This window comes from Acipenser ruthenus, chromosome 32 (assembly GCF_902713425.1).
Source record: "Acipenser ruthenus chromosome 32, fAciRut3.2 maternal haplotype, whole genome shotgun sequence".
In the NCBI taxonomy this organism is placed as follows: Eukaryota; Metazoa; Chordata; class Actinopteri; order Acipenseriformes; family Acipenseridae; genus Acipenser; species Acipenser ruthenus.
In genome coordinates, this window is record NC_081220.1 from 2520265 (window position 1) to 2543586 (window position 23322).

At 42.1% G+C, this 23322-nt stretch overlaps 2 protein-coding genes and 5 non-coding genes across 7 annotated transcripts; 3 read left to right on the forward strand and 4 right to left on the reverse strand.

The window, feature by feature from the left end:
- Window positions 1-5153: 5153 nt before the first annotated feature.
- Window positions 5154-8090, forward strand: LOC131703168 (uncharacterized; the record flags this gene model as incomplete). The annotated part of the gene is made up of 10 exons (XM_059006133.1): window positions 5154-5275; window positions 5353-5499; window positions 5615-5695; window positions 6358-6528; window positions 6635-6731; window positions 6827-7047; window positions 7124-7274; window positions 7369-7577; window positions 7695-7812; window positions 7897-8090. Coding segments are annotated over exons 2-10 (1335 nt in total), but the record flags the coding sequence as incomplete, so codon positions are not given.
- Window positions 8091-9048: 958 nt separating this feature from the next.
- LOC131703075 (zona pellucida sperm-binding protein 2-like) lies at window positions 9049-10632 on the forward strand. Its single transcript, XM_059005939.1, has 6 exons — window positions 9049-9053; window positions 9517-9645; window positions 9734-9875; window positions 10119-10212; window positions 10305-10409; window positions 10497-10632. The coding sequence occupies exons 1-6, from the start codon at window positions 9049-9051 to the stop codon at window positions 10604-10606; spliced, it is 585 nt and encodes a 194-aa protein (XP_058861922.1). The 3' UTR covers window positions 10607-10632.
- Window positions 10633-18856: 8224 nt separating this feature from the next.
- Window positions 18857-18929, reverse strand: trnaf-gaa (transfer RNA phenylalanine (anticodon GAA)). Its single transcript has one exon. It is a non-coding gene; the product is annotated as a tRNA-Phe (tRNA).
- A 653-nt stretch (window positions 18930-19582) lies between these two features.
- Window positions 19583-19654, reverse strand: trnaw-cca (transfer RNA tryptophan (anticodon CCA)). Its single transcript has one exon. It is a non-coding gene; the product is annotated as a tRNA-Trp (tRNA).
- A 2619-nt stretch (window positions 19655-22273) lies between these two features.
- trnak-cuu (transfer RNA lysine (anticodon CUU)) lies at window positions 22274-22346 on the reverse strand. The gene has a single exon. It is a non-coding gene; the product is annotated as a tRNA-Lys (tRNA).
- A 414-nt stretch (window positions 22347-22760) lies between these two features.
- trnan-guu (transfer RNA asparagine (anticodon GUU)) lies at window positions 22761-22834 on the forward strand. Its single transcript has one exon. It is a non-coding gene; the product is annotated as a tRNA-Asn (tRNA).
- Window positions 22835-22969: 135 nt separating this feature from the next.
- On the reverse strand, window positions 22970-23042 carry trnaf-gaa (transfer RNA phenylalanine (anticodon GAA)). Its single transcript has one exon. It is a non-coding gene; the product is annotated as a tRNA-Phe (tRNA).
- Between the last annotated feature and the right edge of the window lie 280 nt (window positions 23043-23322).

Here is a 23322-nt window from a genome sequence, read left to right on the forward strand (position 1 = left end):
CCATTTTAAATCCGACTAAAATAGTGTTCCTAACACAAATTGCATTTTTGTTGTAAACAGATTACTTGTTAACGTCACTGAAAAATATTTTGTGTCCAAACAAGTTATTTAACTTGATGGTTTTAATATTCCAAATAACATATTACTTTGAAATACATCTCCGTCGACCACTGGATCGTGGTCTCAGGCTGGGATGCGGACCATTGAGAACAGTATAAACGATCTATTACTAGACGCAGCTTACAGGAGAAATGCCCTCGTTTAACTTGCTAGGATGATCGACTTCGGCATTCTCCAACTGCTGTTTACATTTTCAAACACGTTATGAGGAAGAAAAATATTTTGTGTCCGAACGTGTGTTATTTAATTTGATTGTTTTAATATTCCAAATAACATATTACTTTCAAAACATATATTTTTTAATACAGTCCTATTTGAGTATTTAAAATATGGTTATATTCAAATGCCAGCAACGGTGTGTTAATTTAACGAAGCGCCTAACGCCGCTCGGAACGTTCGCATTTTTAAATCCTAACGGTCTCTGCTCAGCTGAGTGGAATGTTCACGAGCCGGTTGCCTAGCAGCGTCTCCCCCTCCTTCTCTGCCCCGCCCTCTCGCCCTCTCTCGTTGCTCTAGCTAGGAGTTCAAATTTAGCTTCGTTATATTAGCGCAATTCTTTACTAACTTTTACAAATTAGCTTATTAGAGGCTCACAAACACACGCGAGGACTTCGTGGCGCAACGGCAGCGCGTTGAACTCAAAAGGCTACGTGTTCAAATCACGTCGAGGTCAAAGGCACGCTCGTTTTTGAAAAAAGAAAAAAAAAACATTTCCAAAATATCCTGACTCCCGAATTCCCAGATTTTATGTTTCCAATCCAGAGATTTCTGTATCAGAAAAAGATCCGGGAATCCGGGATTGGATTGGAAAAGTACCGCATGCGGGTCATTTCAATATAATTCATGATGTTAATGGATGGTAAATGTATGCACATTACATCAGAAATACCGCGAGGGAGGGATCTGATATTCAAGACATTATTCACTGAAGGGTGCTAAAATGTTTGGGTCCTCGGCGCGTGTTCAAATACTGTGTTTGTAAAGCAGGCGGTCTGTACTGTCACAACATTCAGTAAATAGGGCAGCGCACTGGTGATGCTGTGAGCAGAGCAGGGACCATTCACAAATGAGCTAACTGCCAATCCATCCAATCTTATTTTAGAGATCACCCTAAGGTTAAAGCTTAAGAACATTTATATCATTCTGGTCATTTACCAGCTTTTAGTGAATGAGGCCCTGAGTGTCTTCTAGTGTTACTGAAGCCAGTGAGAACTTCACTGCACTTCAATCATGCTGGTACTGCTGTTTAATAAGCAATACTGCTGCATTACACTTTAATGAGTGCATTAAGGACTGTGCTAATCAGGCTCCAATGCTACTCTTAATAGCTGGGCTCTATTGTATAGTCCCACTGTCCTGGAAGTGTTAATGCCAGGGCAGTTACTAATCTTGCTCTGTCAACACACAGTGAAAGTACTGCTTTAAACACACACTCCACACTTGACTCCATTCCAGCTGTGTTGAGTGGAATAAGGGCTTGGCTGATTGGCTCTCATCATATGCTCCTATTAAAGCTGTTCTTTGTCTAGTCCTGCTGTCCTGGGAGTGTTCATGCTAAACTGCTAATCTTGCTCTGTCAGAACACACAGCACCAAGCCTGTGTTTACACCACTGCTTGGCTACAAGTGGCTGCTGTGCCAGGGAAGACAATTTGCATAGAAAAGACACTTTGCATTGGCAGCACATGCTTCAGTGCTCTGGGAGTGTTTATAGCCCTGTGAGTTTAACACTTCATGATTGAGAGCTGCCCTTCATGGCAACAGAATCCACAACAACAATGACTTTTATCAGCATCTTCATCTGGGCACTTGTCATCTGCACTCAGGGTAAGAATCATTTAGAAAAACATGTTTAAAGAAATATCTGTTTCTGGGACAATTCTTAATACAAAGTAAAACAGGGAAATTAAAAAGATGAAATGAAAACGTGCTGAAATGTAATGCGTTTTCATTATTTAATTCAGTAATTTATTCTAATTTTCTATATTATTATTTATTATTTTCAGAATCCAGTGGACAGTATACTGTGACTCAGACTCCAGCAGTGAAATCTGTTCTCCCAGGAGACACAGTCGCTCTGAGCTGTAAAGTCAGCAGCGCAGTGTACAGTAACAACGAACTAGCCTGGTACCAACAGAAACCCGGAGAAGCTCCCAAACTCCTGATCTATAGGGCAAGTAACCTTCAGTCTGGGATCCCAACTCGTTTCAGTGGCAGTGGATCTGGGACTGACTTCACTCTGACCATCAGTGGAGTCCAGGCTGAAGATGCAGGAGATTACTACTGTCAGAGTTACCACAGTGGTGGTGTGTTCCCACAGTGCTACACACCCGTACAAAAACCTCTCTCAGCAGGACTGCACAGCGACTGCACTGCTGCAGCTGGGACCTACTGCAGGTGCTGAGGGTGAAGGCAATGAAACGGGACACGGCCTGTGGAGGAGCTCAACTGCACACAAACACACTGACCACAATAACAACACACAGTTAAATGTAGGTATGGATTCAATATTAGTCTATTTAAACAAACTGATTTTGTTGTGACTGCAGGGTCATCTAATAATGTAGTGATGATACCATCTATTCTAAATGTATTTAGGAATTCCAAAACATCATTCAATTATTCAAAGAATTGAAACTATGTAACTCACATTTTTTCTATCTGATTCTCATATGAAGATGTTCATGAATCATGATGCCTACACATTTAATTAAGGATATGGAAGCTGTTAAGAAATTAATGAATGAATGCTCTGATATAAAAAGCTGCAGGTCCCTTTTTCAAAGCTAAAGAAAGTGTAATTGCAGCTGTACAGGATCTGCTATGGCTCCTCAACATTAAGCAGGGACTGAAGGGAGCCGCTGTGTGTGATTAAAGACACAGGAGAGGAATGAATTGAATTAGTAGATGTTCCATTTAGAAGAGTAAGAAGCTGTCAAAATGAGAACAATGAAAAGAAAAATGACAGGTCCATTACTTGTACAGCAGCAGCAACACATGGGAAGGTATAACACTAGGGTTAGGGGTAGGACACTACATACCCTTTAATTCTCAATAGGATTGAAATAATGACACAAACACAAACATTATTGTCAGTTTAGACAGACACACAGATTAGACAGCAGTGATATACTGAGAGCTTTGACTGGGGTAAAAATAGAAGAAAACAGTAAAAGTGGCCCAACCCTATGAAGCCCCACTGGTGCTCACGGCTCAGATCTCACTTAACTGCCTGGGACAGGATTTGTATAAAGGAAGGTGCTTTGCATACCTGTGCCTGCCTCACTGCTCTACACAACAGCTAGAATAACTGCACTGCTCCATTGCTCAGGGTTTTTAAAGCTGACAGTTCAGCCCTTTCACAGTCACTGAGACACACAGAGAACATGGCTTCACTGGGGCTCCTCCTCTGCACACTGGCACTCTTTGCTCATGGTATGAAATCCTCATTATTATGAATTATTATTAATATCAGCACTTCCTCAGCACACAGTGGAATGCAGTTAATGGACGAGGCTGTTGACTCGGTGGGTTGATGTTCTGTGTTTTTGTTTTCACAATCCAGCGGTCAGATTGTCCTGACTCAGAGTCCCACAGCGGAGTCTGTCTCTATAGGAGGGAGTGTCACTCTGAACTGCAGATCCAGTAGCTCTGGTTTTACCAGCAGTCTAGCCTGGTATCTGCAGAAACCCGGAGGAGCTCCTAAACTCCTCTTCTCTTCACTGAATAGCCGAGTCTCTGGAGGTCCAGCTCCATTCACTGACAGCAGGTCAAGAACAAACTTCATGCTGACCATCAGTGGAGTCCAGGCTGAAGATGCAGGAGATTACTACTGTCAGCAGCACTATAGCTTCCATTCATTTCATCTCAAGAAACACACTGCAGATATTAATACTGACCACAAGAGGGAGCCAGAGCACCACTGCTGTCCATAATGTAATAACAGTACAGTAATAAGACATTTGAAATAGGCAGCAGTTACCAACCCAGTCAGCCCAGTTCTCCCATTGTTAACACAAGGCTCCTCACACCCAGTCATCTAAACACTACAGTGTGGTCTGTGTCTGGAGGAAGGAGCGGCTCACAGTGATGACTCAACACTTATGGGCCAGTTCATTCTGAACAGGCAGATTTCTAATGTCCCTCCTAAAGAGCAGGAAAGCATTGAGAGGCTAAACTTAAAACTACAGGAAGGATAATCTAACTGTACTGTGAGTCACCCAACCCTATCAAGTCCCACCTGTGTTCACAGCTCAGATATCTGTGGTCTGTGACACTTATTGAAACAGAAGTGCAGCGCTTAGAACACATATACAAAAAGAACTAATCCACCCTTCTATTAAATTGTGAACTTAGTGTTTGATTGAATCCCTCTCTGTGTTTGTATAGCCTGGAAACAGGCATCAGTGCCCTGCCAAGCTGCACACACTGCCATCATTCATACTGGCCACAAGAGGGAGCAAGAGCACCACTGCTGTCCATAATGTTTACTTGCTCTTATCTACCCCCTATTTTACTGCAATTAATCCTGTACTTTTGAGTAGTGTAAGCTGTCACAAGTGTTATTTAATTTGTAGTATTTTGTATTTAATTATATTCTGATGTAACTATCACTGACACTGTTATCTGCTCCGTTATTGAATCGTATTTTGTCGTATACTTGTACTTGCTAGAACTAAAGTCATTGTATTTATCTTGCTCTTAATTGTATTAATACTTGTACTGTGATTCTTGAAATGTATTTTTGTTTACGACTGTAAGGTCACCCTTGATAAGGGCATCTGCTAAGAAATAAATAATAATAATAATACACACACACAGACACACACACTGTCACACACACACACACTCACACACACACACACACACAATGACACACACACACACTGACACACGCACGCACACACAGACACACACACTGATACACACTGACACACACACATACAAACAAACACACTGACTTATATCTCTACCTTGCTTGATCACGTGTACAGTTTTTTAAAAGGCTAACCAAATTTCTTTCCATAGACAGTAAGGGGGCGCTTGTGTCCCTCTCTCCAAGACTGGCCGCACAGTGTGGATATAGCTTAACCGTTGACTTCTTGGGAAATGGCAAGTTCCTTGCTTCTGTGCTGAGCTGCATTGCTCAGAACACAGTGAGTCATCATTTTATTTCTTGTGAACTTGTTTCTAATGGTGACATGCTGGGACTAACTTTAGCCTTTGTTTCCAGAATGATGAGACCTACAAGCTGACTGTACAAATCAGTCTCTTCTCAAACAGTGCTATGACTTCAGCTTCCTCCTATGTTCAGAGCATGACATGCCGCTATTCTCCATGGGCAGAGAGGGAGATTGTGTGTGAAAGAAACTACATGGAGGTAAGGGATGTCAGGATGTGATAATGCTGTTTCAGTATAACTTTTTGGGTTGTGTGCGTATTTTAATTGTCACTACAGAAGTGCTTCACTCATGACTAATGTGAATTCTCTTTAGGTTTGTGTGAGAAGAGGGGTGCCACTTATTGAGCCAAACTTTGTTCAAGATGATCCTGATTGGTCCCTTGCATACCCTGAGGTAGAATCATGTGACTTTGCATTTGCTTCATTCATGTCCCCTTGGTCTTACCTATTGAGGTCTTCTCTACTGTCTCATCTAGAGGAAGCAAAATCTAACGGCCCCCTTAACTTTAACCTGTCTCCCAAGAGGGTGGCCATATTGGAATTGTGTGATATTTAAGGCATTGGCTTTGCATGCATGTATTCTGTGATTGCTTTGATAGAAATTGATTGTGGAGAAATTAACCCTTGTTGGTGTAAGCCTTGTATTTCAACCACTGAGGTAGTGGCTTCATATGTGCAGGGCTATAAATCCTTCATGATAAATGTGTCCTGATTTACCTTTTTGAGGACTGCTGCATAGGAGCAATTTAGGTGTCCTAAAGTTTGGTACACTGATGTATTAAGGTCCAGTACAAATGAATGGCTGTAAACTCTGCCTGTATCGGATCAAGACAACATGCTTTCACATAGGCTTTCGTACGAAGTTGTATTTGAGGATTTACTCTGTTCCCTTAGATATCCGCTGAACCTAGAACAGTTTCAGTGATGTGTCATTAAACTTTCAACTTTCAGTTTTAGTTCCTGTTTATTAAACATGACATCTGCTATGACCATTCCTTTAGACTGGGGATGCTTTGTGTTCAAACTTCCTAATCTAATGAGATTTTCTTCTGCTAGGCAACTGCTGCTGACAACAGCATCTGGAAAATTGTGTTCCATCTCCCAGCAAATAGAAAGACAACCATGACTGTTGCTCAGGCCATGACAAATGGCTATGGCATAAACACTACACCATCTCGAATTCTGGTTAGAGCTGCATACAACTCCACAGAAAGCCAGCCTCAGGTGGTAAGTAGTCTAGGCTTCATTGTTGTCTAGTACAGTATATCCAGACTATGAAGGTAGATTTAGTCTTGCTTTTATTTTAGTAAAAGTTCCCCCTCCCCTCCAACAGATCCAAACTGTACCAATGGCTGTGCTAAGATCAACCACCTTTTATAAGCAAAGATGGATGGTCATGATGGTGGACACTGCAGTTACATGTCCTACTGGTGAGTAAGCTTATGGAGGGCAACGGTGCTCAAGAACTGTTCTAGGTTTATGTATGAATTTTCTATACCAAGTCTATGGTGTTCCTTTCTGTCAGATGGAACAGCCTTCACAGAACAGATGATTACATGGAATGTTCCCCGTGTTCTACCTCCTCTTGTTCCGACACCACAAATTACTACCCTTCATGTTCAAATGGGAGTTGATGGCCACAAGCTTGACCCTGCAACGATTCATAATAGAGATTATAAACTGGATGTCGGTCCCCAGCTAATCACGGTACAAATTCCTGTGGGAGCTGATGGTGGATATTACAAGGTATGTAGAAGTTCAACATCTTCTTCTAAATCCTTCATTTTAAAGCTTTCCTCCTAAGATTCTTCTGTGCTTTCAGAACCATGTATTGGACAACACCTATGTGGTCTCTTACTCTATTGAACCAATGCTGGAGCATACCTGGCAAGATGGGCCTGAGAAGACCAAGTACACAGTACTTCATCCAATAACCACTCCTTTCATGCCTCGGCCACCAGTTGTCACAAACAGTATGTAGAACTTGTCCACATGCAGTAAATCAAAGGGATTTGTTGCAGTGCTCCACTTCATATCCTTCATTTTAACTGCATGCTTTAATTTCAGACACTGTTCCTAAAGCCAGAGTGTTCAATGTGACCCTGGGGACATTCCTGCCTGATGTGGAGCTGGTCAAAATTATAGTTGGACCAGAGATGTTAACTGTGCCAGAAGCCAACCTAAAAGGTTATAATGTCCAGGAGCATGTCTTTCCCAATGGATCCAAGACCTACACTCTCCAGGTGCCATTTGAGGACCCCAATGTGAAGCAAAAGGTAAAATCCCACCTGTTCAACCATCCAATTGCCCTTTGAAAACACTTGCTTCCTGTGGACGTGTTGCTTGCTGTCTGACTTTGGGTTTAATCCTACAAACCTTTGCTCTTCTTTCAGGTAACTCCTCCAGACACCAGAACCTACATTCTGCCCCTGACCTACTTGCTGAATATAGTGCCAGAGAATACACCCTTTACTCATCCTGCTGTAGTTGAAGCCATTCTCAAAGACATCAGTAAGTGCCTGACTATTTGTTCTACAACTACCTTTTTCTAACCAATCCAGTCCATTGCCCTGACAACTGCTCTTCCTCTTGCAGTTCAACCTACAGTAACTGGCTACTGTGATGGTGCTGCATTCTATACCATGGTAACATATGGCAACATGGGTCGCAACTGTATTCCTTTTGTGGGCTCAAGAGAGCTTGGTGGAAGTCTGCTTGCCCTGTACAAGTATAATGCCAACTCTACCAATTTCTGGATGACTGTCCCATACAATTCAGTTGATGCCACATATGAAGTAAGTGATGGAACTTTAAAATGTGTTTAGCTGTTTGGGTTCAACACATTACTGACCTGATGTATTGTCTCTGTAGGTGATCAGTTCTTCAGGCATCAGAAGCAGACTTGACTTGACCTTGAAGGATATTGGGACCATGGTTGTGGTGGCTGACTTCTCCCTGTCCTGCAGTTTCCCTACAAAGGTGATTGGTAACTCTCTTGCAAACAAAGCCTTCTTTAGAATGGCCAAAGTTTGCATGAAGTGGTATTGAAGCTATAATCTGTTTCCTTAACCTGGATCCAAATGCTGTGTTTCAGATTGCTTCACCAATGGAACTATGGCAGCTCTTGCTGTGAAAGTGGAATCTGTCCCCAGCTTGTCTCCAAGTCAACTAACTCTAAGGGTTCCAAGTTGCCGGCCTCTTCAGTCTGATGCTATCAATGCGGGTTTCTACTTCAATGTCAACTCCTGTGGCACAACTAGAAGGGTTAGTATTGACCACATTTAAAACCATATTTTGAGGAGGTTAAACATATTGACAAGTTGGCCACAACACCCCTGGATCAATCTGGGGAGCCATGGTGACCTGTGTTTCTATCCGCTGAATTACTTGCATGAATTGTGGACATCTGAAGGATGCCACCTTTGTATTGAACTGCTTGTCCAGTTGACAAAGGTGTGACACATGACATGACTATTGGTTATGGCATTGCATGTGCTGCCTAGAGACCTTTTGGGTCAATTGCAGTGAACTGGAAGGAGCGTACTTACTGGGGATGATCCCGTGGTGAGGCCGGGACTAAACTAATACATGAGTTAATACCAATTACAGCTCAAGAGTCACCAGCTGTGTATTTGCAACAAATCCAAAATAACTGCTGTTGCCTTCCTAGAGGTTACTAAAACAATACCATATTAGTATAGCAGTTTCTGTAGACAGGCTTGAGGTATCATACTAACTGTAACAATCATGAGGTCCCATAAGTGTTCAATTATGAAATTGCAATATTCATTACCAATGATTTTTTTTTAATTTTTAAATTGTGAAATTGGTACTACATTAGTACCAAAGCTGGGGATGATCCAGAGTACCATATTAGCTAGGATTGCAATCAAATTGAGTATCCTTGTGGTTGAGGCTGAAACTCTGCTAACCCCATCTCCTCTTTCCAGGTTGAGAGTTGTCACTATCTGGTCAATGACACCAAGGTAGTACAGTTCTTGTACCAGAAAAATCCTGCACCTGTAGTCCAGCCTGGCGTGGGGGACCTTGCGGTCATCATGCGGCTTGCATTGGGTAGGACTTGGCAATTGAGATAATATAGATGCTCTAGTAGCGTGTTTCCACCTATAAAATTCTCCCTTGCATCTCTGCAGATTCAACCTACAACAACTTCTATGGCGCTCGGGATTACCCTGTTGTGAAGTACTTGTGAAGACCTTTGTATTTTGAGGTAGAACTCCTGTACAGCAGGGATCCACAGGCTGAATTGTTTTTGGAGAACTGCTGGGCAACTTATTCTGCTGACAGGAATAGCTCTCCCAAGTGGGATGTTGTTGTGGACAGGTAAGATGCTGGAATATGATATTGCTGCTACAAAACCTAGGGATTGGAGTTGTGGCTGATGTGCTCCTGACCTACTTTCTCTTCCTAGCTGTGAGAACTCTGCAGATGAGTACTTGACCATCTTTCACCCAGTCTCCAGCAATGCAAGAGTGCTGTTCCCTTCCCATCTGAAGAGGTTTGAAGTGAAAATGTTTTCCTTCACAAGCGGCCGGGATGCACTGAAAGGACAGGTAAAGTGGAGTGTTGGGATGGGGGTCTTGTACCACCATGCACGGTTTGGATTGCTTTGCAAGCAGCAAATAGTCTCTGTGCTCAAATCTTTAGTGAGTTGGAATGAAAACATATAACTGCACTTTTGCAAGAAACACTTACTATGATGCAATACATTTTTCAATTCAGTACTCCTCATTGGATGATGGTACTGCCTGATCTATTGATGCTTGTTTTGCTTGACAAGGTGTGCTGTCTTTCAGATTTACTTCCACTGCAGTGTTGTGATATGTGATTCAAACCAGCCATCAGACAGCCTCTGTAGCAGACGGTGCATTCCAGGGAAACAGAGGCTTGGTAAGAGCTCTGTCTGTTGGGGGGAGGGGGGGACATTTTGCATGCATTTTTGTTCCTTTGTTTTGATGGGCTCCTCCTAATTCCTCCTGTAGGTCGCAGTGCTGAAGGGATGGATGGTGGTGCAGTAATGGCATTTGTGTCTTCTGGCCCAATTGAGCTGAAGAGAGATGGATCCCTTCACTTTATGCCTAGAAGCGGTAATATGCATGATGTGACAATTGCAGTTCAAGTAAAATATGTAACTATCTCTTTATATTCCACTAACTATTTCTTTCTTCTTGCAGGCCAATTCAATGTGTGGTTCCTTCTGGGAGCTGCAATGGGTGTGTGTTCAGTGGTTGTCTTTGTAGCTGGAGTTGTATATTTTTGGGAAATGCCCAAAAGTGTGTTTTGATAAATAAAAATCTTGCTTGTAAAGACTGTTTTGGTTTGTATTTATTTTTTTCTCTTTTGGTGGGTGCTTGACTAATTCTACACAGATAATATATTCATGTGTGTCAGAATGGCCATGTTAATGGGATTCTCTCCTCCTTACTGCATTGAATGCTTTGCTTGTTTCCTGATCAGGCCATTCTCAATATGGTGTGTTATTCAAGGACCCTTCATTAATTCATTGTGAACCCAGGGGCAGAGTTTCCTCCTCCATGGAGCTGTAACCCTATTTTTATATTCCTTCTTGCTTTTGATCTGCTACCTTCAGTATGCAAAGTTTTTAGGGTGAAATTATCAATATAATTTATCATGTTCTAGCATCACAGAAAGTGTGTAGATTTATTTGGGTTTGTTGTCTTTTTCTGTTATGAATTTCAAGTTTTTGTTTTGTTCACTGCGGTTTATACGTCTTTTACTGGAAGTGGTCCCTGGTGAGAGCTCCAAGTAAGGTATTAGTTTAGCTTTTCAGTTTTCAATACTGTGTACAAATGAGTCTTTTTTTACTGAGGAACTAGTTAAACAAACCACTACTTGGCAACATGTTCTCTTCATGTTTGTTTTGATTGTGGTTTATATAGTCTGTTACTGGTTAAACTCATTTTACGGAACACGTTCCATAACAAACCGGTACACCCGATGCGGGGAATCTTTAGATCCGCGCACCAGTCTGAACCAGAAGTTCCATTCTTTGAGCTGTTCGATTAAAATACAGTATATATGAGAGAGTGCTGAGTTATTGGAACTAAATTCACTACACCAGCTGGCAACCCCTTGTGTAATGTGTTTATATTATACAGAGGATGCTGAGTTTGATGCAAGACTCGAGCAGGCGCATTCATATTAAACCTGCTCGCAGACTCTCCGGCACCGTCACTCTGAGTGTTCTTTGAAACAGACTGAGTTTATATTTATATTCATGTTGGGTTAATCAGAGATGACTATCGGCGGCCCGTCTGTAGTACTACCGGAGATTTTAATTGCACAGTTTGTACCGCTCAGTGCAGCGCCGTCCCGTTTGTAACACGGTACGTGAACTGCATTCTGCTAAACAAAACATCACAACAGCAGCAGCAGCGCCATCTACTGGACAAAACCCAGACATACACGTTAAACAATGATCCAGTTCAATATCTACAAAGACTAAACAAGAAACTATTAGCGAAGCCCCGAAAAAGAAAATATTCTAAAAACGGTTTAAAATCAAATGTTTAATTGTTAATCTCACCATTTTTAGTTACTGTAGAACTACTTCTCTCAGAGGATGGTGACACAAAGAAAAATTATTAAAATAAGGTTTTAAGTCTTCTTTATTTACCAACAACACACTCATAGACCCATTTAATAATAGCAATAATACACTCCAGGGTCTGTGTGTTCTCATGAGATATATCACCACTTCCTGGGCGGTTGAAGAACTCGACTTCGTCTAGTGCCTCCCAACGCACCCAAGGCGTGGTGATATTACCTCATGATAACACACACACCCTGTCGTGTATTACTGCTTCATTAATGTAGTCATTAGGTTTATATGTCGCATTCCTTTGTTGTCACTGTATTGATGTAGATATTCGGGTTGGATACCTCGGAAGCCAGCGGAACTCCAGCGTTTCTCCGACAACCACTGATAACCCCTCCCGTGATGATCGGCGCTGCCATGACAACCCATGACATCACCCGCACAAGTTACAACACGGCGAGTCATTTTTTGTAGCACAGTATTAACGTGTTATTGTTTTCACAAAATAACATCAATAAGATTATCAGATCACCTGCTAGTGTGTACTAAACAAAACCTCAAATATCAGTGAATTGATACAGAGACAAGCCGTGGCACCAGCAAGGGGTTAAAATGAAATTAATAAATAAATTACGACATGAAACAAAAATACATGTGGGTGTATTTCAATCAAAAATCCATGCATCCATAATTCTGATTATAATCCCACAGCTAATTCTTTACAAATTATTATTATTTATTTCTTAGCAGACACCCTTATCCAGGGCGACTTACAATTGTTACAAGATATGACATTATACATTATTTCACATTATACAGATATCACATTATTTATTTATTTTTACATACAATTACCCATTTATACAGTTGGGTTTTTACTGGAGCAATCTAGGTAAAGTACCTTGCTCAAGGGTACAACAGCAGTGTCCCCCACTGGGGATTGAACCCACAACCCTCCGGTCAAGAGTCCAGAGCCCTAACCACTACTCCACACTGCTGCCCTATTATCAATTTCTATGTTTCTCGGAGTGCTAATGTGGTGTACATATTAATGGATTTTAGAAATCAGCTATGCTAGTCTGCCCCTCAAACAGTTTTAAATATAATTTAGATTTAAATGGCAGGTAGTATATAAATCAATTTCTAAAACAGGTCGCATTTTGTAATTTAAATAGGCCTACGTATGAGCTACCAAAACGTATTTTTGTTTCATGTCGTTATTAATGTATTTACTTATTTATTTGGTTAAACTTGAATCCAGCCTTACATTTTAACTAATTGAAGTTACCACAGCGTGTCTATGTATGAATTACTGACGAGTAATATTTGTGATTTGATTACTCTAGCAGATGAACTGATAATGTATGGATGTTATTTTGTGAAAACAATACAATATTAAAAAAGAAATACTACAACATTTAATAAATACATAAATTATACACCAAACTGTAGCACATTTGTTTAGTCTTAATATCATAACAAATATACTTATTATAAATACACACTTCTTTTTATTCGTTGGAAAACGGTCTGGAACTGAAGAATTTTTTTTTTTTTAATACAGTCCTATTTGAGTATTTAAAATATGGTTTTCTTCAAAATTAAAATGCCAGCAACGGTGTGTTAATTTAACGAAGCGCCTAACGCCGCTCGGAACGTTCGCATTTTTAAATCCTAACGGTCTCTGCTCAGCTGAGTGGAATGTTCACGAGCCGGTTGCCTAGCAGCGTCTCCCCCTCCTTCTCTGCCCCGCCCTCTCGCCCTCTCTCGTTGCTCCAGCTAGGAGTTCAAATTTAGCTTCGTTATATTAGCGCAACTCTTTACTAACTTTTACAAATTAGCTTATTAGGGGCTTCGTGTTTTTAACATGGTTCAGGTGCAGTCCGGGCAGACTGACTGGAGCATCATTACAGTATACCGCACTGCTATTATCTACAATTAATAATTCAGCTATATTCATATTCAGAATGTAAAACAGTATTAAGACAGGGTCCAGTATTATAAATAAATAAACATGCTTTAAGAGAAACAGCAGTGATGTTTATTGACCATTCCCATACATTCTCTATATGTTTCTACATTGTGGTTGCACAGGGACAAGGGACTCAGTGATGTTTTAAAAAAAATAAAAAATACTAGAGCCCACAATTAACCAATATAGAAAGGAAGGGGGGAGAAATGTATTGCCTGTGTGCAGTACCTTACACTTTTCTCTACTAAATGTCATTTGCCATGTGTCTGCCCAGTTCTGAATGCTGTCTAGATCATTTTGAATGACCTTTGCTGCTGCATCCAGGGCGACTTATAGTCGTAAACCAAAATACATTTCAAGAATCACAGAGCAAGTAATAATACAATTAAGAGCAAGATAAATACAATGACTTTGGTTCTAGCAAGTACAAGTACGACAAAATACAATTCAATAACGGAGCAGATAACAGTGTCAGTGATAGTTACATCAGGATATAATTAAATACAAAATACTACAGATTAAATAACACTTGACAGATTAGAGTACTCTAAAGTACAGGATTAGATGCAGTAAAATAGGGGGCAGATAAGAGCAAGTGAAGCGCATTTAAGGAATAGTGATGTGTCCAGAGGGAAAAACAGAGGAGTTCTACAGGTGCTGTCTGAAGAGGTGAGTCTTGAGGAGGCGCCGGAAGGTGGTCAGGGACTGGGCAGTCCTGACATCTGTAGGAAGGTCATTCCACCACTGCAGGGCGAGGGTGGAGAAGGAGCAGGTTATGGAGGCAGGGGAGCGTAGAGGAGGTAGAGCCAGTCCTCTAGTGCAGGAGGAGCGGAGAGGTCGAGTGGAGGTGTAGTGAGAGATGAGGGTCTGGAGGTAGCTGGGTGCAGTCTGGTCAAGGCATCTGTAGGCTAGTACAAGAGTCTTGAACTGGATGCGAGCGGTGATTGGGAGCCAGTGGAGTGAGCGGAGCAGTGGGGTTGCGTAGGAGAAGCGAGGCAGAGAGAACACCAGGCGAGCAGCGGAGTTCTGGATGAGCTGGAGCGGAGAGGTGGCGGACGCAGGGAGGCCAGCCAGGAGGGAGTTGAAGTTGTCTAGATGGGAGAGTACCAGGGCCTGGACCAGGAGCTGTGTAGCGTAGTTGGTGAGGAAGGGTCGGATTCTTCATATGTTGCTCAGGAAGAATCGGCAAGTGCGTGTCTGAGTGGAGATGTGCTGGGAATAAGAGAGGCATGGGTCCAGGGTGACTCCGAGTTTCTTAGCTGAGGAGGAGGGAGAGAGTGTGGTAGATTCCAGAGGAATGGAGATAGAGAGATCAGAGGAGGAGGAGGAGGGAAAGAAAAGGAGGTCAGATTTAGAGAGGTCAGATTTAGAGAGAATCTGAGCATCATCAGCATAGAAATGGTCTGAGAAACCATAGGATGCGATGAGGGGGCTCAGGGAGCAGGTGTAGAGAGAGAAAAGGAGAGGACCCAAGACTGACCCTTGGGGGACTCCTGTTGTGAGTGGGCGAGGTGTGGAAGTTACTCCACGTCAGGTTACTTGGTATGTGTGGTTGGATAGTTAAGAGGAGAACCAGGCCAGAGCAGTGCCAGAGATTCCCAGTTCAGCGAGAGAGGATAGTAGAATTGAGTGATCGACAGTGTCAAAGGCAGCAGAGATGTCGAGGAGAATTAGGACAGAGGACAGAGAGTGTGGAGTAGTGGTTAGGGCTCTGGACTCTTGACCGGAGGGTCATGGGTTCAATTCCCGGTGGGGACACTGCTGCTGTACCCTTGAGCAAGGTACTTTACCTAGATTGCTCCAGTAAAAACCCAACTGTATAAATGGGTAATTGTATGTAAAAATAATGTGATATCTTGTAAGTCGCCCTGGATAAGGGCGTCTGCTAAGAAATAAATTATTATAATTATAGAGAGGCTGCTCTTGCAGAGTTCAGTGAGTTAGTGACAGACAGGAGGGCGGTTTCAGTGGAGTGAGCAGAGCGGAAGCCAGATTGGAGAGAGTCGAGCAGAGAGTGGCTGGACAGAAAAGCAGAGAGCTGGCGGTGTATAGCCCGCTCTAGGGTTTTGGAGAGGAAGGGTAGGAGGGAGACAGGACGGTAGCTCTGGAGGGAGGTGGGGTCGAGGGTGTTTTTTGAGGAGGGGAGTGATAGAGGCTTGTTTGAAGGCAGAGGGAAAGATACCAGAAAGGAGAGAGGTGTTGAGAAGGGAGGAGATGAAGGGAAGTAGAGCAGGAGCAGCAGCTTGAAAGAGGTGAGTAGGGAGGGGGTCCAGGGCACACGTGGTGGGTTTGTGACCCTGGAGCAGGGAGGAGAGGTCAGAGTCTGAGAGGGGAGAGAAGCTGGAGAAGGAGGGTGAGTTAGTAGGGGATGCAGTTGGTGTAGGGGTTGGAGTAGGAGGGGGTGCGGGGGAGGAAGTGGTGTTAAAGAGTTTGCGGATATCTGAGATTTTAGAAGAGAAGAAAGAGGCAAAGTCATCAGAGGAGATAGAGGAGGGAGGAGGAGTGGGGAGGGTTTAGGAGGGAGGAGAAGGTAGAGAATAGTTTACTTGGGTTGTTAGTGGAGGCTTGGATTACAGATTGGAAATAAGTACATTTAGCAGAGGAGAGAGTAGAGGAGAAGGAGGAGAGGAGAGTGCGGTAAAGGTCTAGGGCAGCAGGGAGTTGGTTCTCTTCCATTTCTTTTCAGCAGATGTGATTCTTTCTGAGCGGAGCGCAGAGGAGAGCCAGGGTTGGGGAGAGGAGGGGCGAGCAGGTCGGAAGCTGAGGGGACAGAGGGAGTCGAGGGAGGAGTGAGGAGAAGAGGGTGGAGGTAGCAGAGTCTATGGAGAGTTGTGAGAAGGAGTCGATAGGAGGGAGGTGAGAGAGAGCAGTGGAGGCAAGGACACAGGGGGAGAGAGCGGAGGTTACGACAAGAGGTGACAGTGGGGGTAGGAGGAGCGGGGAGAGACAGAGAAAAAGAGAGGGTGAGGTCCAGTTGACAGCCAGCTTTGTGGGTAGGGGGGGTGGAGAGAGACAGAAGTCGGCAGAGTGGCTGGGGTTGGAGAGATGGATACTGAAGTCACCTAACAGGACAGTTGGGGTAGACAGAGAGGACGGAGGAGAGTAGATAGTCAAGTTCATCTAGAAAGTGAGCGAGAGGTTCAGTGGGACGGTACAGTACAATTAACAGGAGTTCACAGGGAGAGGTTAGTTGGACAGTATGAAATTCAAAGGTATTAAAAGAGAGTGAGGAGAGGTCGGAGGGGACCGAAAAGAGTAAGGAGGGTGAGAGGAGAAGACCAGTCCCACCTCCCTGTCCAGTGACAGTATGGGACAGGATGTAGAGAGAGGACAGGGCAGCAGGAATTACAGTGTTATCAGGGGACAGCCAGTTTTCAGTGAGAGCAAGGAAATCGAGAGAGAGAGAGGTGGGAGGCAAAGGCAGAGATGAAATCAGCTTTGTTAGCAGAAGAGTGACAGTTCCAGAGTGCACCAGAGAGTGTGCGGGAGGGGGGGGAGAGACAGAGGGATGAGGTTAGAGGGGTTGGAGGAGCAGCGGCGGAGAGAGGGCAGAGGACGAGGACGAGAGGACAGAACAGGGATGTGAGAGACAGTTACAGCAGGACAGGTAAGACAAATAGGCACAGTGGGAGCGGTGGGGTGGAGGGTACAGACCTGACTAGTAGATGGCTTCTTCCAGAGCGCTGTTAGGTTCGGATCTATTCGAACAGCATCTCAGCGCAGGCCTCCCCTCACTGCATTCCCACAGCTAGACTCCCACAGCTAGACTCCCACATCTAGACTCCCAGCTCTTTTGTTGAGGCTCTTCTGTTTGCTGGCACTTCTTGCTGGCGTGGAAATAGGCTGCCTAATATATATATATATATATATATATATATATATATATATATATATATATATATATATATATATATACTACCGGTCAAATGTTTTAGAACACCCCCATTTTTCCAGTTTTTATTGAAATTTAAGCAGTTCAAGTCCAGTGAATAACCTGAAATGGTACAAAGGTAAGCGGTAAACTGCCAGAGATTAAAAAAAAAAGTTTAGGTTACCAAAAACTGAAAAATAATGTACATTTCAGAGTTATACAAAAAGGCCTTTTTCAGGGAACAAGTAATGGGTTAACAACCCAAAAAGTTAGATTATTTATTTCAATATCGTTATAGCTATAAACGATGCATGCATTTTACAATAGCAATTGCTATTTGACAATGACCAATAAGTAATTTTGTTGCAATACTGTATACAATGTGAACAGAATCAGACATTGCTCCGTTGTCTCGAAGAAACATCTTAAATTTGTATTTAAAATGGACGCCCAACATGGGGCTCGAACCCACGACCCTGAGATTAAGAGTCTCATGCGCTACCGACTGAGCTAGCCGGGCTGACTGGTGCATGGTACATTCACTGTAACCAACTGAGCTATTAATTTGTCATCTTATTTGAGAATATACTAAATGACAGAACCAAAGATTCCAAATATAATCCACTGAACTCTAGCTTTATTATCATAATGAAAACAGATTACACATGACCACAGTTCTGTATCAAAATTAAGTCATAAGTATATGGTTTCCATTGTAGCTATTTACACAAACTGCTTTGTTGTCTCCCAGGGTGTTATCTAACAAAAAGACATATGCTGTGCTGCCATAAAGGATTACATAGACTTTCCTGCCCCGTGTTGCTTTCATCTTAGATGTGATCTCAGGTTCTGCTGTGTTCTGCTCCCTCGATCACGTTCTGCAGCATCTCGCCTTGCTAATCACACCCGTATGCTTTGGCGGCTTAACAGGTTGGTCTCTGTGGCGCAATCGGTTAGCTGTTAACCGAAAGGTTGGTGGTTCAAGCCCACCCAGGGACGATGCTTTTTGCATTTCTTAATCACATTAGAAAATGGCACTCTGATACGCTGTTATTTCATCCAATTACGCTGAAGGATAAATGTGCTCTTTTTTTAGTTCAAAATAATACAAAACAAATATCGTCTTGTTGTTTGCCGAAACCCGGGATCGAACCAGGGACCTTTAGATCTTCAGTCTAACGCTCTCCCAACTGAGCTATTTCGGCTTGACAAGGCAAGTGTTTCGAGGTAGCATTCTTTTTGGCAATCCAGTAAACCTGTAATGAGAAACGTTCAACAGCTCGGCAACACCATAATAGAATCCGATGCCTTTACAAATGCGTTTCGAAACTGTTAAGTTTTCTCCCAAATGCGGTTCTCAACAAATGTTTTTTTTTTTTTTTTTTTGTATTCCTTCCAGAGTCCAAAAGGCAAACACTGGAACTGGCTGCCTGAAAGTGCAGCGCTTGAACTGCCTCAACAAACACTGAGCTCTAAAACGTGTACATTGAAAGTCGTTGTTAATTTTTAAAGGTCTGTTAAGCTTAAAGGTACCAATCATTACTTGCTGTACTTTAAATTTCTTCAAAACTAGTATTTCTATAGCTATGTTCTCTATCTCATGCAAGGAAGTGTTAATATGACTTTATTACCCAACTGTGTCAATGAAGACTGGTCAACAGTAATTTCGGATTCACTTTAATTTATTGTGCAGTATCAAATGAAACATAAAAATGAATCGCAATACAATAAATCTCTGTTTGATCGCTATACAATCAATATGTTGTATAGGCTAAATTGTATAAATAAATGTCCGGAAACAGTCAAATTCAAACACGTTAAAAAATTAAATAGTGCAGAATAAAAACAAAGGCGTCTTTGACCTCGACGTGATTTGAACACGCAAACTTCAGATCTGGAGTCAGACGCGCTACCGTTGCGCCACGAAGTCCTGGAGTAATGCCAGCTTATTATGCAATGCTAGAGTGTACAGCAAGCATGCCAAACACATGGTTATGCCGACGCTGATACTAGGAAAACACTCGGTATCACCAGGGTCATGGGAAACAGCCGACTCAATACGTGTTCGTAGCCAGCAGGGCTATTAAGTTGTCGGAAGTGGGTTTGATTCTCAGCTTTAAAAGTAAAGAAAACATAAAACAATGCGATTTGCTTTTATAAATTTCATTATTTGAAACGTGGGCATAAACACAGTTGTACTGGCTGGGAATCGTCTCTGGTCAATTACTTGGAAAGCAGCTATGCTGACCAATATATCACCAATAGGGAAAAGCTGGCAGTACTGAGTGACACAGAAGACGGATTCTCTCAGCGCGTCTCCTCTGAATGCGCACTGGCACAAAGGGGCTTTTCTCATCTAATGTTTGCACTGTGTTTTTTGCTGTGTTGATTGTTATTTGTCTATTTTGTTTGGTGCACGGGTGAAACGGAGTTCGTAATTAAAGTATTTTTTTGTTTTGTTTATCACAAGCACGGTGCACACTGACCTCAGTTCCCGCCCCAAACAATTGCAGGTACCTGTACACACCTGGAATTAAAAGGGCTTTGAGGTATTAAAAGGGTGAGGAACTAAGAGACTGGGAGCATGGAACGAGGAGATACCGGAATAGGAAAGAGAGAGAAGCCGAGGGAAGTAAACGAAAATAAAGAGGACGAGATTAGACAGCGAGTGGTTGGGTTTTTTTTTTGTGCACGGACAGTGTCAGTTTCGTTTTGTTATTTTTTTTCGTGGACTCACTCTGGGAGGAGTGCGGAACTTGGTGATTGAAGACATTTGAAAAGAGTTACTGACAAGAACCTTTGCGTTCGTGGTTTATGTCAGGATATCAGGATCTCTCCTGAGGCCTTCAGCTGAAGCGCAGCACCCTATGGAGAGGGCTGTCCAAACAGGCGTCTGGACAGGAGCCCTAAGAGGAGGTCTGGACCAGAGAGTGGATGATGTATGGTTAAGTGAACAAATACACATTAAAATGCATCTAACGCTCAAAAATTAAACAATAATTCAAATAAACAAACTATGCAAAAAAAGGAAAACCAATCCAATTAAAATTCAAAAATCATAAGTGATAATACTGAATAAAATAATAATCAACACATTCGACACCCGTGACATTACCACCACTGCGATCTTGAAAATGTTTGTATGCCACAAAATAATGAACAGTCGTTCATTATTTTGTGTATCAGCCGCCACACAAAGCTGAGCGCAGTGCCGTATACTGTAATGATGTTCCAGTCAGTCTGCCCGGACTGCACTTGAACCATCTTAAAAACACGAAGCCCCTAAGAAGCTAATTTGTAAAAGTTAGTAAAGAATTGCGCTAATATAACGAAGCTAAATTTGAACTCCTAGCTGGAGCAACGAGAGAGGGCGAGAGGGCGGGGCAGAGAAGGAGGGGGAGACGCTGCTAGGCAACCGGCTCGTGAACATTCCACTCAGCTGAGCAGAGACCGTTAGGATTTAAAAATGCGAACGTTCCGAGCGGCGTTAGGCGCTTCGTTAAATTAACACACCGTTGCTGGCATTTGAATATAACCATATTTTAAATACTCAAAAAAGACTGTATTAAAAATATATATTATATTTTTCAAAGTAATATGTTATTTGGAATATTAAAACAATCAAATTAAATAACACATGTTTGGACACAAAATATTTTTCTTCCTCATAACGTGTTAGAAAATGTAAACAGCAGTTGGAGAATGCCGAAGTCGATCATCCTAGCATGTTAAACGAGGGCATTTCTCCTGTAAGCTGCGTCTAGTAATAGATTGTTTATACTGTTCTCAATGGTCCACATCCCAGCCTGAGACCACGATCCAGTGGTAGACGATGTTTTTCAACTAATATTTTATTTGGAATATTAAAACAATCAAGTTAAATAACATGTTTGGACACAAAATATTTTCAGTGAGGTTAACAAGTAGTCTGTTTACAACAAAAATGCAATTTGTGTTAGGAACACTATTTTATTCGGATTTAAAATGGAAATTAAAATGGTATTGAGTGCTGACAACAGTTTGGTATCAGCTGTTGATTTCCTTAAAACAATCTTTTCTAGTAAAATAAAGAAATGTATTCTATTTAAAAATACGTAAAATTGAACTGTCAAAAGTGGGATTTGAACCCACGCCTCCATTCAGAGACCAGAACACAAAATTCTTTGGAAAGACAGAGTCCTTGAATCTGGCGCCTTAGACCACTTGGCATTCTGATAAGCTGCATTTGTTAATGTAGAAAACCGCATTATTTATTTCAGCACACACTAGGGTTCTCGTATCAAGGCCCAATTGGGTTTACGCACATACCAACTGTTGCTCCATGAATGATGTTAAGACAATTGTAAAAAAAAGAATCGGATTGAAGTCAACCCAAAAAGTTAGATTATTTATTTCAATATCGTTATAGCTATAAACGATGCATGCATTTTAATTGCTATTTGACAATGACCAATAAGTAATTTTGTTGCAATACTGTATACAATGTGAACAGAATCAGACATTGCTCCGTTGTCTCGAAGAAACATCTTCTATTTGTATTTAAAAAGGACGCCCAACGTGGGGCTCGAACCCACGACCCTGAGATTAAGAGTCTCATGCTCTACCGACTGAGCTAGCCGGGCAGACTGGTGCATGGTACTTTCACTGTAACCAACTGAGCTATTAATTTGTCATCTTATTTGAGAATATACTGAATGACAGAAACAAATATTCCAAATATAATCCACTGAACTCTAGCTTTATTATCATAATGAAAACAGAATACACATGACCACAGTTCTGTATCAAAATTAAGTCGTAAGTATATGGTTTCCATTGTAGCTATTTACACACACTGCTTTGTTGTCTCCCAGGGTGTTATCTAACAAAACGACATATGCTGTGCTTCCATAAAGGATTACATAGACTTTCCTGCCCCATCTTGCTTTCATCTTAGATGTGATCTCAGGTTCTGCTGTGTTCTGCTCCCTCGATCACGTTCTGCAGCATCTCGCCTTGCTAATCACTCCCGTATGCTTTGGCGGCTAAACAGGTTGGTCTCTGTGGCGCAATCGGTTAGCGCGTTCGGCTGTTAACCGAAAGGTTGGTGGTTCAAGCCCACCCAGGGACGATGCTTTTTGCATTTCTTAATCACATTAGAAAATGGCACTCTGATACGCTGTTATTTCATCCAATTACGCTGAAGGATAAATGTGATCTTTTTTTGTAGTTCAAAATAATACAAAACAAATACCGTCTTGTTGGTTGCCGAAAACCGGGATCGAACCAGGGACCTTTAGATCTTCAGTCTAACGCTCTCCCAACTGAGCTATTTCGGCTTGACAAGGCAAGTGTTTCGAGGTAGCATTCTTTTTGGCAATCCAGTAAACCTGTAATGAGAAACGTTCAACAGCTCGGCAACACTATAATAGAATCCGATGCCTTTACAAATGCATTTCGAAACTGTTGTTTTCTCCCAAATGCGGTTCTCAACAAATGTTTTTTTTTTTTGAATTCCTTCCAGAGTAAGTCCAAAAGGCAAACACTGGAACTGGCTGCCTGAAAGTGCAGCGCTTGAACTGCCTCAACAAATGCTGAGTTCTAAAACGTGTACATTGA